Genomic DNA, 14,256 nt, shown 5'->3' on the forward strand with positions numbered 1-14,256 from the left:
TGTTTTTTAAATAAAGTTAAAATGTATGTAATCTAGGTTTACTAGACCTATGGTAAAGTTACCTATGACCCTAATGTTGTCCAGGTGAAGTGTATCCCATACATTTCTGCCTGACATCACCTCATTTATGCTTGTCTGTGCTTGGTCTGGCTCCTACTGCTTTAGTGGACTTACCCCATAATGCCCAAAATAGGAAACAGGAGCCAAGGAGAGACCACTATTGCTTGTTTCTGTTCATAGAATTGAAATAACCTGCAAGAGAGGTTAAACCATGGGCTACTCTGAAGGTGCGAGAGAAGAAAGTGCCATTCTGCAATAGCTTTTTTTTAACCATAAAGCATGGTAGCACTAAATGAATTGTTTGCTGAAAAACAGGGATTGAAAATGATGCAAAGTTTATTAGTATAGACTGAGGTGTGTCTTTGACAACTGAGGGCCAGATGTAGGTGGTTAAATACCGGTCAGTAACGCCGAAATTATGTAAATTTCAGCATTATCGGACGGTATTTAGCCATGGCTAATGTAGGTAAGTAATCGGTAAGTAGGGAATCAGTAAATACCGATTCCGAGTTGCTCTTGCATTTAAGGAATCGGTAATACTGATTACTTAAATGCAATGTAGGAAGCACATTAAAGAGTGCTTTTGAGCCTTAAGAAATCCGTAATTACCACCAACTACAAGTAGGTGGTAATACCTATTTCCTTTAAAAAGTCACTTTTTTGTTTTTTGTTAAGTGCCATGTGGCACATATCCATGCCCTTAGGGAATGTATGTGTGCCACATGTGCACACATGCACATTTCAGGGGTGCAACAGGGTGTCCTTTTGACACTCTGGCACCCTTGAAAGTGCTCCCGCTATTAGCGATTCAGTAATACCGAATCGCTAATAGTGAATGTCTTCACATTCATTCCAATAGGCCTCCAAGCCCATAGAAATGAATGGGCAGGTATTCCATATTACTGAATCTCAAATACCAATTTGGTAATAAGGAATATTAAGGATTCAGTATTTTTTACCGAATCTTTACCTATCTAGGAAATATCGATTTCTTAATTAGCAAATCGGTAAAATTCGCTATTATGAAATCGGCATTTCAAATTTACCTACATATGGCCCTGAGTGGTTTGTCCTTTAAAACACTTTACTGGAAAGTTAGAGGCTTTCATTTCAGTATTTGTCCACTTACTGTTAAGATGTTGTTTTATTTCTATTGTACGAGCTAAACATCTACACTGTGCACAGAAAATAACTCCTCTCAATATTTTATGATTACCTAAGATCCCTTGTCAGAAATTAGAAAAGGGAATCCCAGGAGAAGCTATGAACATGTGCTGTGCTATTTACTTGGCAATTGTTGCATTGGATAAGGATTAAATTAAACCACATCAAGATAATTGGTAAAGCTTTTCTAACCAATAATTAAGTGTGGAGTGATGGAATGCCACCAGCATGGCTCCATAGCTTATGGTGCAGAATATTCCAGGATGGTGTCTCTCTTTTGTTTCCCACTTGTGTCATGTTTTCATGTGCAGTGTCACTTCAACATTTATATTTGTGTAAGTCCTACTGAAATAATGCTTGGCTACGTCTAGTGTGTGTTTCACCTCCGTTCCGCCCGCTAATTCAATGCTAGCTAAAGGCGTTGTGCTAGGCATGCAAAACATGTATGGTCAGCAAGTGCATCAGTGATCCCATTCAAGCCTCATGTTCTTTACTAATGATGTCTAGTTTTTTCTCTGATTGGCACATTGTCTCTGTTTAATAAGTCACAGGAAGTAATTGTCTAGCATTGTGTTCCCTTAAGTTGGAGTGCACTGTTTACCCTGCAGAATCCAAATCACAGTACAATGCTGAAATTAATTAGTATAAACATGATTTGCAAAGCTAGTGGGCCAATTATTCATTTAGGATCTAACAGAAAGTGTTTTTCCGATGTTTAATGAATTATCTAACACATCTAAGGTCCCTCCCAAGAGGTGTATTCTTATGTGGTTGCGGTTTTCTGTATTGCAGCTTTTTCTTGAATGTGTGAGCGGAGTTTCCACGTAACTTGGAAATTACAAATGTAGAAGACAAAATGCAATGAAGGGTAACAAATAGGACAGAACAATGACATAATACTAGACGAGTAGATGCAGAGCATGTGGCTGGCATTGGTGAATGAGAAGCAGGTGGTTTTCAGTCAGAGTAGGTTGTGATGGTAATTACAGATAGTTGCCTCCAGAGAAAGATTCTTTTAGTGATGGACATGCTTTCAAGGTTGGACTTTCCAAAAGAAGAGCGTTCTGCAGATATAATGAAGAGAGATGCAATGTAAGAGGCAGACACGAGACAGGTGGCAGGCGGTGTGTCCAGCTGTGTGGGTTGGTGCAGAGACTAGCTGCTTGAGTCCGATGTTGACAAGGTTCTGCAGTAAGGATTCGGTTTTCTGGTCACAGGTGTTGACCGGGTGGAAATTGAGGTCTACACGTAGGATGTAATCAGTGGATGCAGGAGCCTGGAGTGCGATGAGGTCTATGATGGCGTTAGTGAAGGGTGGGCAGTTGCTAGGGCACTGTAGATGAGAAAGGAACACCCTCCAGCACATAAACAATCATTCCCCAAAATGCAGGCACCCTTGCACCATGGTGCACGGATGCCTGCATTGCCGCTAGGCAGCTGAAATTAGCGACAGCACTGTTGGAAATGCACGGCTGCACCGTATTGTTGTAAATAAAGTGCATCCATGGTGTTGCAAGGATGGCGCAAAGAAAAGTGTTGCATCATTGTTTGTCCCCAGCGATGCACCGCTTTTCATAAATGAGGCCCTGAATCTGCATTTCCTCTTCCCCTGGGAGTCTGGCGAGTCATCCTAGTTGTTGGGGGTTGGAGGGGTTGTTGACCTGTGCTGTACATGATCCTAGCTGCTCCATTCTGCATTCCGATGTTTTTATTTTTTTTCCTTTTGTAAGCTCTTATTGCCACTAGACTTTGAAAAGTGATGCTGGACTGACTAGCGTGATTTTTTTTACTGCTAATTGGCTGACCGTTGTAGGTAGGTGGAATCTGACTGCATGGTTTCCCCAACTTTTTTCCTGGTGGTTTGCTGGTTTTCGACTTAGTTTGGCTGGTATCATGCTATTCAGGACCTCAGCCTATCTGCTTTCCCCTTTAAATTGATTGCAAGTACTCTAGGGGTACCCTTAGAAGTCCCTAATATATGGTATGCTATGTACCCAGGGCAAAGGTACCCCAGAGGCCTACCAGGGGCTGCAGCATGTATTAGGCCACCACAGGGAAGCCTTCCAAAATGACACCACAGGACTGCTACTGCAGCCTGAGTGAGGTGGTGTATGCACCTCTTACTGAGATATAGGTTCACTATATCTCACCCTATAGCTGCACATATAAAACTATTAGTCACCCCTATGGTAGGCCTTTATTAATACTGAAGGCAGGGTGCTTGGTTTTATGTGAGAGGGTGCCCATGCATGAGCAGAGCCCCTCTGCAGCCTTCGGAATCTATTTTCCGTGGTTGTCTGTGATACAGCCTAACCTTATACACTTGAGTGCATTATAACCTTGCGGTCCAGTAAGCAACAGACATTGCTCAAGTCAATGCCACATGCCTGTGGGCCCTTCCTCAATGCTGCCTCCTGCCTCCACTGTGGTGAGTAGGGTTCACAGTTCAGATTGAGTCGCGATTACAGATTACGCAATCCAGTAGGCAACAGACATAGTTACCAGTACAGCATGCCCGGGCGACCCACCATCGGCACAGTAGATCTCATATGTGCTACTGTGTCCTGAGTGCTGAATGGCAGTGACCCCAAGTCCGTGGCAGCGACCATAGCACCAGACTCTCTTTGATTAGTGAGGCATATATCCATATGCAAGGCAGGCGACACATGGTGCCACTAACCCTGTACAACGCAAGGTGCGACATGTAGTGCCAATAACTCTGTTTAACCAAAGCCGCGACACGTGGTAACACTAACCCTCTTCAACAGAAGCCAGGCAGAATTCAACAGACAAAAGACTTTGGACCGAGTGTAGGCCCCCTGAACCAGGCATCATCGCAGAGTATGTACACGCTGAGCTCTAAAGGTAATACTAACTCAGTGCACCATAAGTCATCGCAAAGACTGAGCAGTTTTATGTCAGCAGTGAGGCATACTATTACTTGAAAATCACCCAAAAATACTTATAATATAAAAAGAACAGAACAATCGAAGTACATTAATGATTACAATGCAGTGATTCATAAAATGTGGAATGCAAATATGGACATACCATATGTTGCAGATAACAGAATTACTGTTTCACGCTATGTCACGTCATATAGTACCAAGTCTGAGAAGACAGAATTGAAAGAAATGTGGGAAAACATTTCACAGGAGAAGACACTTAGCAAAAAATTAGACTGCTTCAGCTTAAAGATGCTTTCACATCGAGAAATTAGATCCTACAAATGTTTGCGTCGTAAGACATCTGCAAGTTTATATTCAAAGTCAAGAGGAATCATCTGGATAAGTCTAGGTCTTGCTGCGGCACGCAATGGAGTTTTAATATAAATGATATAAAACAACTTTGTGATGATAGAGTTATGTTTCTTTGGTAGTCAAGAGAAGTGTAGATGTTGAAGAAGAGATGGAAAATAATAGTGATGTAAGAAATAACAACATTTGAAGTAGTTTCTGGTGAAAATCCCAACTAAGTATAATGTCCCACAAATCTACACAATATCCTTTTAGTATCCTTGCTTCAAGAACTTGTTTTATATCACATGATGCCACTGAACCTGAACTACGGAAGCCGGTGGGGCGAACAAACTATGCACGTCGCTGTGGGCCCTTGATCACCGCTGCCTCTGGCCTACACTGTGGTCAGTAGGGCTCACAATTCAGATAGAGCCCCAAGTGGAGATGATGCAGTCCAGAAGGCAAGAGACATTGTTCCTAGTGCGGCCCTTCCACACAAAACATCATCATACAGTCTCAATGCTTCTGGTGCCACTAACTGTGCATCTTAACTCAACACCACGTGGCTATGGGCCCTTGCTGAGCATTACCTCTGCCCTACACTGCGGTCCTCAGGGCTCACAATTAGAATTAAGTTTTGATTCCTTAATTACAGAGTCCAGTAGGCAAGTAACTATCACAGGCCTAAAACCTATATAATATCCTTTTTTAGTATCCTTGCTTCAAGAACTTTTTTTATATCAGTAATAGCTTTAGTACAATCACCAAATTCATCTTCAAGTGCAAACAAACACTCAATACAAGTCCGAACTCGCAATTCAAATTTTGGGCACGTGCTGCTACTAACCCTTCGACCACAGCGCTATACTCCTTTCAATTAATGAGGCATATTTCCATAGGCAAGGCCAGTGACATGTGGTGCCACTAACCATGTACAACACAAGCCGATCCCACATGTGGAACTGTGTCATGAGTCCTGAATGGTGGTGACCCCAAGTCCGTGGCAGCGACCACAGCACCAGACTCCCTTCAGTTTAATTTGTTGTTGCTTTCCTACAATAAAATGTTTTATATATAAATCTATATGTGACTAAGATATTTGTTTGTCCAACTGCACAGGGACACTTCCGGGTCCAAGAAGGTTGTTGGGGGTATGTTGGTAATGTGGGAAGAGGGTGCATTATCTGCTGATGTGTGGAGACGCAGTGTTAAAGGGGTACCTCTCACAGAAGGAATTCCGGCATGTTTTCAGAAATGCCTCCAAAGGATGCCAGCTGACGCACTAAATCACAAAATGGCTTTTCAATGCTTATGTAGTGTGACTTATGAACAGTTCGCACCCAAGTCCACAGACGTAACACTGCTGCCCATCTGCTCGACTCACAGACGCAGTATTACAAGCCATCCGTGTCATTGTAGCTATCCCTGCCCTTTTCCGTTGCATGCCACGCCACGCCACTCGGATTATGTTCTGACGTTGGCCCCACATAGCTACCTGTCACAGGCGTACTCGCTTTTGGTGTGCAGGTCAGTGGTCTAGTTGTCAATATCTCACGGCCATTCCCTGAGGCAGGTTTGCACACACACCACACCCATCCGGCACATGCATCACAGGCCATGTGACCACGCAAATATAATGGATCAACAACGTTACATCCTTTATTGCCGGTGGTGACTGGATGGCAGACACTCCACAGCTCTGAATCATAAAGAGTCCATGAAAGTTACGCAAAGGGTTAGTCGCACCCTAAGCTGTATGGCTGTCAGGCGCCTACTACCACGTGGTGCAGACTTGAGTTGCACACTGTTAGTGCCACCCAAAGCTGATGTGGCCATCAGGGAGCTACCACCACGTGGTGCGGATTGAGTTGCACAGGGTTAATGCCACCTGAAGATGATGTGGCACTCATGGGCCTATTAGTACGTGGCGTAGAGTTGAGTTGCAAAGATAAGTGTCACCCAAAGCTGATGTGGCCGTCAAGGACCCACCACCACTTGGTGCAGACTTGAGTTGCACAGGGTTAGTCGCACCTTAAGTTGTATGGCCATCAGTGGCCTACCACCACGTGGTGCTGACTTGTGTTGCACAGGGTTATCGGCAACAAAAGCTGATGTAGGCTCCGCCATTGATGTCTCAGGACTCAGCGACATGTGTGAGATCTGCCAGGCCGCGGAGAAGCTGATGTGGTCTCCGCCAGTCATAGCTCAGGATTCAGCGACATCTGTGAGATCTGCCAGGACGCAGAGCTTTGACGGGCACGTGGAGTGCCCACTGATAGACACTCCGGTGGCAGCAGGTAACTATTTGGTCATGGATGCTCTCTCTCTCTCTCACTTCCCACTCTTCACTCTCTCTCTCACTCTATTCCTTCATTTCCTTCTATCTCTCTCACACTCTCTCCCTTTCTCACTCCATTTCTCTCCTTCCCTTTATTGTTCTCTCTGGCTTTTTTCCCCTTCTCTCTTTCTTTGTGTCTCACTCCTTTGATATGCACATTATACACTTCCTTAATTTGTACTTTACTTTCCAGGCTGTGTTGTCGACATTCATGCTCCCGACAGGAGTCTTCCGCCTTGTTGTTTAGTGTTCAGTTTGTTAAAATTAGTTTATCCTTTAAATATAAGTGTACATAAAAGTAAGAAAAAAAAAATCAACAACGTTTTGTATTTGTTACTTAAGTGCTGTGTGACTCTTTCTCGTTCTTATTACTGTTTTGTGTGGTGTTCACCATGGTGTTAAATTTTGGGACAGTGATCGTGGGAATACTGGTGATGTCTGTAGTTTGCAACAGCTTCTGAATAGTGTGTTAGCTTTATCTCAACTTTAGTTGCATTAAAATGCTGATAATGAGATGCAGAGTAGGCATTCCTGTGTGAAAAAGACAGGAGGTGCACCTTTACGATTTATTCTAAATACTAAAATTCTGCATTGAATTGTACTGTGGTAGTGGGTGCATTTACAGTGTAAACACAAAATCAATGAAAAAATCTCATTGTATTTATATTGATTAGGAATAGTGACTCAGGTGCTGGATCTTGATGGGATACACTGTCCAGTGTGTTTATTTTTCTGCACACAAAAAAACCACATCACAAAAAAAGGCAAAAACTGCGATGCAAAACAAATTCCGGCGATTAGCCGCGTTAGCCCAAGGGATTTTACACCTGATTTCTGCTGGTTCTAACTAGGACGTCTACCTCCAACATGTAAGAGAACACAGCCAAGAGCCACACCGGAACACCCACAGGTGCCATAGAGTCAATTAGCCTGATACACGGATATCCATGAGGGCCACCACACTTATCGCAACAACCCCAGGACTGCCAACGCCTCCCAAACCTGCATCTGAGCAAGTGTGTCTGTGTGGTCATTGTGTTAGCAGGATGGGCTTGGGCCCTTCAACATCACAGTGTGCTGTCTTTAGAAGACGTTACCATGTCACCTCAGCATTGGCAGTGAGCCTGGACATGTAGCTATGCACGCATTCTCCTACATGCACAAGCAGCGTGTGCTGGTCTGGCCTACATTGGTCAACCCAGGGGTGTGTGCAGGAAGTATGGGAAGTGTGTCTCTGTGTTCTGGTGTGGCCGCCTCAAGGGCCGCAGCAGTCGATGTTGTAAAGTGGCATGTACCAACTCCAAGCAGCAGTGTCACGGTGTGGTTGGAATGCTGCAGGACATGCGTGAATAAATAGGCATTACAATGGTGTGCCGTTGGAGTGCACGGGATACAACAGTGCACCGCATAAAAGTGTGATGGCTCATGGGAGGGAGAAACAGCTGTTTGCAAATTAACAGACAGTGAACCCGCCATCCTTCATGCTGGGCATCCCATCCATGATGATCAGGGTTGTAGACATCCCACAACACCCACGACCGGCTTTTCTACACATCCTGTATGAATGCAGATAGAGAAGTTACTGTAGGTATGAAAGGTTCTTTTTCTGAGCTATCCTGCGAGCATTTGTGTCCTGTGTTCGATTGTGTGAATGTTTGTGTTTGGACAACATTGTGCTGGATGTTGGTGTACTCTGCTTCCTATGTGTGTGTGCTGCATTGTGTGTGAGATGTCTCTTCATGGAAGACTGTGTTCACCCTTCTCGCTTTCAGGCAGTGTGGTTTACACTTCTATGCTTGTTCAGTGGTACAATGTTGGCGCGAAGTGTGACTTGTGCTCCTTGTTGGTGTGTCTCATTTTGGCCATGGTTTGTCTGTAGTTGTGCTGTACTTAATCGTGCATGTGTGCCACTGTGCTCATCTCCCCCTGTCCCCCCCACTTACTGCTTGTTCCTCTTCCTGGTGCTGTTGGGTCTGTAATTCTGTTCCTCCACACATAAATACATGTAAAGAACAAATTAGAATAGTTCCTTCATTATTTTACATTGCAAAACATCTCTCTATTTGTTTTTTTATTAATTTTCCATATAAAGAGTTTTTTAAATATTCAAGGACCCATACAGGTGAGAAGTTCAACGTATTCTATCAACACACTTTCTTGAACATTCTAATACAGGTCAAAAGTTCATCCATTTTTTTAAACCTAATGATATATTTTTGCAACATTTTCTCGAACATTTAATGTCATGTGCAGGTTCAAAGTTCACGATTGTTTTAAGTTCAAACAGTGCCTTCCAAAAACAAGTAGCAATATGGTTGAGTTGAGCAACTTTTATCCTATGATATGTACTCCATGTTTAAACTGCTTTTTCTTAAAAAATCACAAAGATGCTTTTCCACAAAATTAATGTGCACCCTAATTCTAAAAAACAATGCTTTTCATCTCCCAATCAGTTATCACTTTGTATGGGAAAAAAAAGAAGTTTCCCATCTTTAAACATATCTCGTATTCTACAAACGGACGGTATGAACTACAGACTTCTATCCATACCTCCCATTCATACCTTCAAAATGCTATTGTGTATCGTAGGACATAGCTATATTTTCTGGTGCAAAAGATATGCAGAAAAGATATGTATTGACTTAGACCTAGCTTTACAAAATGTAGGTATTAAATGATTTGGGCAGAGAGGATTGAAGTGGCACCATTTATTGCCTTTTGTCAAAACCTGTTTGCATCTCCAAGAGCCTGACCTCATGATTGTGCACTGTGGTGGAAACAACCTAAATGCTAATGAAGGACATCTTTAGACAATTTACTTCTGCCTCAAAAGGTCTTTGTATATTCCAATATATGCCAAAGACAGAAGGGGAAATGGTCAAACCAATGTTGTCCTCAGATTGAAAAATCTAGGAGGAATGTCAACAAAGCTGTGTCTGCATACCTTGGAGACCATAGAATGGAGTCGATCTACAACTGACTCGCACATGTACAGCTAGGGACACCACAGCTGCAAGCCTATGGACTGGTATGGTTTAATGCTTTAGGGTAGTACAGTAGTGTTTGTGTACTGTAGGGGGTTTGTGCTTGAAGTTGCATTTTAGGGTTTAAGGTGGTGCAGTCGTTTTTGGGTAGTGTAAGAATCATGCTGGAGGTAGTGTTTTAGAATTTACAACAATGCACTAATTTTCGGGTAGTGTAAGGGGTAATGCTGGGAGTACTGTTTTAGGGTTTAGGGTAGTGCAGAGGTGTTTGTGTAGTGTAGGGGGTCATGCTCGGAGTAGTGTTTAAGGGTTTACAGCACTACAGTGGTATTTGGGCAGTGTAGGGGGTCATGCTGGCAGTAGTGTTTTAGGGTTGGCAGTGCAGTGGTGTTTGTGTAGGGTAGGGGGGTCATGCTGAGAGTAGGTTTTAGGTTACTTCAGTGGTGTTTGGGTAGTGTATGAGGTTGTAGTGTATGAGGTATAGTGTGCTGGCAGTAGTATTTTAGGGTTTAGGGTAGTGCAGTATTGTTTGTGTAGTGTAGGGGGTCCTGCTGAGGGTAGTGTTTTTGAGTTTACAACAATGCAGTGGTGTTTCAGTAGTCTTTGGGTAGTGTAGGGGATCGTACTGGCATACTGACTCACAGAGCTCAGAGCCAATGGACGGGCTTCTGAAGGCATACCCGTGACCTGGTGATTGGAGAGGTAGCGTAAAAGGCATATCTTACGCAGATACAGAAGCCAGGGTTGCCTCACACAGGAAAAACTACGGACCAGATGGCTTGTACAGGGAGAGATGTGAGGTTTTGGAGTAAATCACAAAATGGCTGCCAACACTTCCTAGTTTTAAACACTCACAGCCAATATGCAGCAAGCTCGTGCTTGTAACCCCTCGGCCAATCACATGTCAGAATTCTCAAATATCAATATCTGTCAAATTTGATATTTCTCAAAAACAACTGAATGGATTTACACCATTTAAACAAAAGCTTGCTTTCTGAACCATCATCTTTCTCCCTGCCAAATTTGGCGTAATTCTGTTCAGCAGTTTCACCTGTAGTCTTCTGAAAAGTTTTGTAAGGAAATTGCATGGAGAAAACACATTTTAGGACCCTCTATTTTTCTCAGCCCATCCTACACCATTCACCCCCTAACTTTCAATTTAGGAGCTGATCAAAAAAAGAGAAACTTTTTTGATAATTTTATAAAGATTCAGCAAACAACGCTAAAGTTACAGACACATAAAAGACTCCAGGAGGGGGGCACTGCAACCCCCCTCCCAACATGAGTGAAGCCCCAGGGATGTGTGTACCCCAGTATACCCCTGCAACCCCTGCGAGCCACTGCTAATATTTTTGAAGAAATACCCCTGGAACCTAGCCCACCCAAGGGCCTCATTAAAAGAGAATGCGAGAACCTGCGACCCCAGCGTGAATCTTTGCTGATATTGATTTTTTTAATGATTCTTTCAGCAGGCCTAGGGGGTCAGGGTGTTTCTACGCTGCCCCCTTTTCTTGTTTTATACCTCTGTTTCTCCATTTCCGGGTGACTTGCTTTGATCATGCATTAAATAGGATGCAGTAGGCCATTATTTATTGGATGCATGAGTGTGCTCAGTGTATCTGACTGTGAAGTCCTGCTTCATACATGTCACTAGAAGTATTCATTTTCAGTGTTTGAACTCACTCCTAAAAATTTGTTTCCACAGGTTGTTCTCCTACAGGAAGAGGTGAACTGAGGATACTTCTCGTTGGAAGCATGGGGGCCGGGAAGAGTGCCTGCGGGAACACCATCCTGAGGAAGAGAGAGTTTGAGTCCAGACCCTCAGCAGTGTCTGTGACCAGACAGTGCCAGAGGGGGGAGGAACAGTGGGGGGGCAGGCCTCTGTTAGTGGTGGACACTCCAGGCTTCCTCTCCCCCACAGTCCCTAATGAGGAGCACTTCACGGTGATGGAGCAGTGCGCACAGCTCTCCTTGCCCGGTCCGCACGCCCTCCTCCTCGTGCTCCAGGCAGGACGGTTCACCATGGAGGAGCGGGAGGCCATGGAAAGGATTCAGTGCCTCTTTGGGAAGAAAGCTCTGGAGTTCACGGTGATCGTGTTTACAAGGAAGGATGACCTGGGGGGTAACAGTATAGAATCCTTTGTGCGAGATTCCGAGAAGAAGCTTAGAGAGCTGATCGGGAGCTGTGGAGGGAGGGTCTGTGCCTTCAATAACCGAGCAACGGGATCAGAGAGGGACCAGCAGGTGTGGGAGCTCATTCAGGTGATAGACCAGATGGTGGTAGGGAATAATGGCAGGTATCATAGGCTGGGCTGATCAGAAGACTCTTGAGGGCCCGAGGAAAGTTATCTGTGATTCTGTAAACATGCTTAGAGATGTAACAGCAGTTTACTATCCCATTCAGATAAAAGTCTACATGTTGGAAAGGAATTAAAAAAAATATTGCAAACTGAATATCTTGGAAACAACTCTGAATATATGTAGGGGAAGTAATGTCTGAGAATTTCACGCAAACTATTGAAACACATTAGGTTCAATGTTAGAAGGAATGATGGTTTTGATAACAGTGGTTTCTTTTTAAACCTAGTTTAGGACAGGGGTAATTATTATTATTTTTGACAAGAGGTAATATGATTGGTGAATATATCCATTGTGCATTTTACGAGTGCTACCGTTAGGAGTTTCTTTTAATATATGTGTTTTTTCTTAGAAAAATATTTATATTTATTAATCAGATATAAGGAGAAAGTGCATATCCTATCAAAAATCACAAGTCTTACAGTAGATTAACAGTGAAACTCAACAGCATACCAACATGAAAAAACCAGTGAATTAAAAAACAGGTTTAAGGGAATCAGATAATAGGGCAGACTTTAAAATTTTAAAATGAACATATCTTATCGACCACTGACAGTGGGTACTTTTGGACAGTAAATGTAGCCTTTCCTATTAGGGAGTGTAATTTATTTTTCGGTTAAGCCCAGTGTCTTTTCAAGGATGGTTATTTAATTAAAAACAGTAAACAAATAAAATGCAACACTTGCTTTTCCCAGGGCCAAGGCATGATGAACTCTTCATTACATACGTTAATTATTGGTATTAATCCTAGCATGTATATAAAACTGTTAGGAGATGTTGAATGTTTAATTTGTCGAGTTAACATGCATTTAACTGCTAGGTTTATTCACCCTTCTGTCCACCTGAGGTTAGTTGGGAACATTTATGTGGTTGGTAGTAACATGTTATTTACAACAGTTAGAAACTTCAGAAGTGCTGTATGAAGAGCTATCCAAAACTATTGTTAAAAGATTGTCCGATGTTTCATACCGGCAAAATGTTCCATCATCAGCGATCAGTGCTTCTAAGGTACTGCGCGTCAAGCGTCATACAATCATTGGGGGCAGTTGTTTTAAATTAACAGTACATTCCTGTCTGGACATGCAAGGTTAACTATTCTAAACAAGCATTGACAAATCAAATGGGTCTCACTTTTACAATTTAATTGCTGAGGCCTTTTTTCTATGATTGGGGGAGTTTGTGCTTAAGCCTTCAGAACATATTTCCACAAAATCTATACAGGAAAAATATGCTTCCTTTTCCCCTCATCTTGGGGATTATATGTCACCTGAGGCTTGTTCATTTCTCTGGCAGAGATTAAGGAAATAGCCCAAATATTGCAACATTTTGAATTGTGTTTAAAAAACAAGAAAAAACAACAAAATGTTGCTGTGCAAAGATCAACATAATATCAGTTTTAGGAACAAGCAACGTATAAAAAAAGCACGTTTTGTACCACTGTTTTTGCATTTTTCTAATAATCCATTTGTCTTATTTTTTGCACTTGTAAACCTATTTCCATGTTGTGGTGGAAATATGCAGAACTATTGGGGAAACCCGCAAACGTTTACATTTCTGAAAAGTAGACAACATTCTGAATTTGTACAGATTTCTCATGTTTTTTCGCAAAAAAAAATAATGGAAATAAGGAGGCAAGAAAGCAACCGCTGACAATGTTTTCAGCTGTAATATTTGCACCTGTGGCTGATTTTCTGATGTAACAAACTGCCATGTTCCTCAGACACTTCTGGGCAAAGCAACATACACTGTTTATTCGGTACTGATTGTTTTCTATGTTGAATCAGAGGTTAAGCATTCTATCATGGGATACAGAGGGTAATTTGCAAAATGTGGTCTTTCTTGCACACTGGCTTTGGAAGCCAATAAAAATTAAATTAATAAAAACATATCTTTTATCATTCTATGTTTCCATACTTCTCCTGAAAAAAACATGACTTGTGCAGCTCTGCCTTATTCCCGCAACAAAAAATGTAACACTGGGGACTACCACATTTCCTGCAAAAACAAATTATATTTTTGAGGGATGGGGGTAGCTGCGGTGGTTGGGCCTCAGCAGAGCCCCTGCTTGAAAACTAGACATCTAGGAGTGTGCTTCAACAAGTTCTTAACACAA

At 42.6% G+C, this 14,256-nt stretch overlaps 1 protein-coding gene across 4 annotated transcripts in view; it reads left to right on the plus strand.

Annotated features, from left to right (window-relative positions):
* Nucleotides 1-14,043, plus strand: part of LOC144826927 (GTPase IMAP family member 2-like) — a 79,787-nt gene extending 65,744 nt beyond the window's left edge. For all 4 annotated transcript variants that reach the window (XM_078685388.1, XM_078685387.1, XM_078685389.1 and 1 more), the window contains one exon: nucleotides 11,491-14,043. In XM_078685388.1, coding sequence (XP_078541514.1) covers nucleotides 11,491-12,101 — 611 coding nt within the window. In that variant the 3' untranslated portion in view covers nucleotides 12,102-14,043. The remainder of the gene's footprint in view (nucleotides 1-11,490) is intronic.
* Nucleotides 14,044-14,256: the final 213 nt, after the last annotated feature.

Source organism: Lissotriton helveticus, chromosome 4_1 (assembly GCF_964261635.1).
Source record: "Lissotriton helveticus chromosome 4_1, aLisHel1.1, whole genome shotgun sequence".
Lineage (NCBI taxonomy): Eukaryota > Metazoa > Chordata > Amphibia > Caudata > Salamandridae > Lissotriton > Lissotriton helveticus.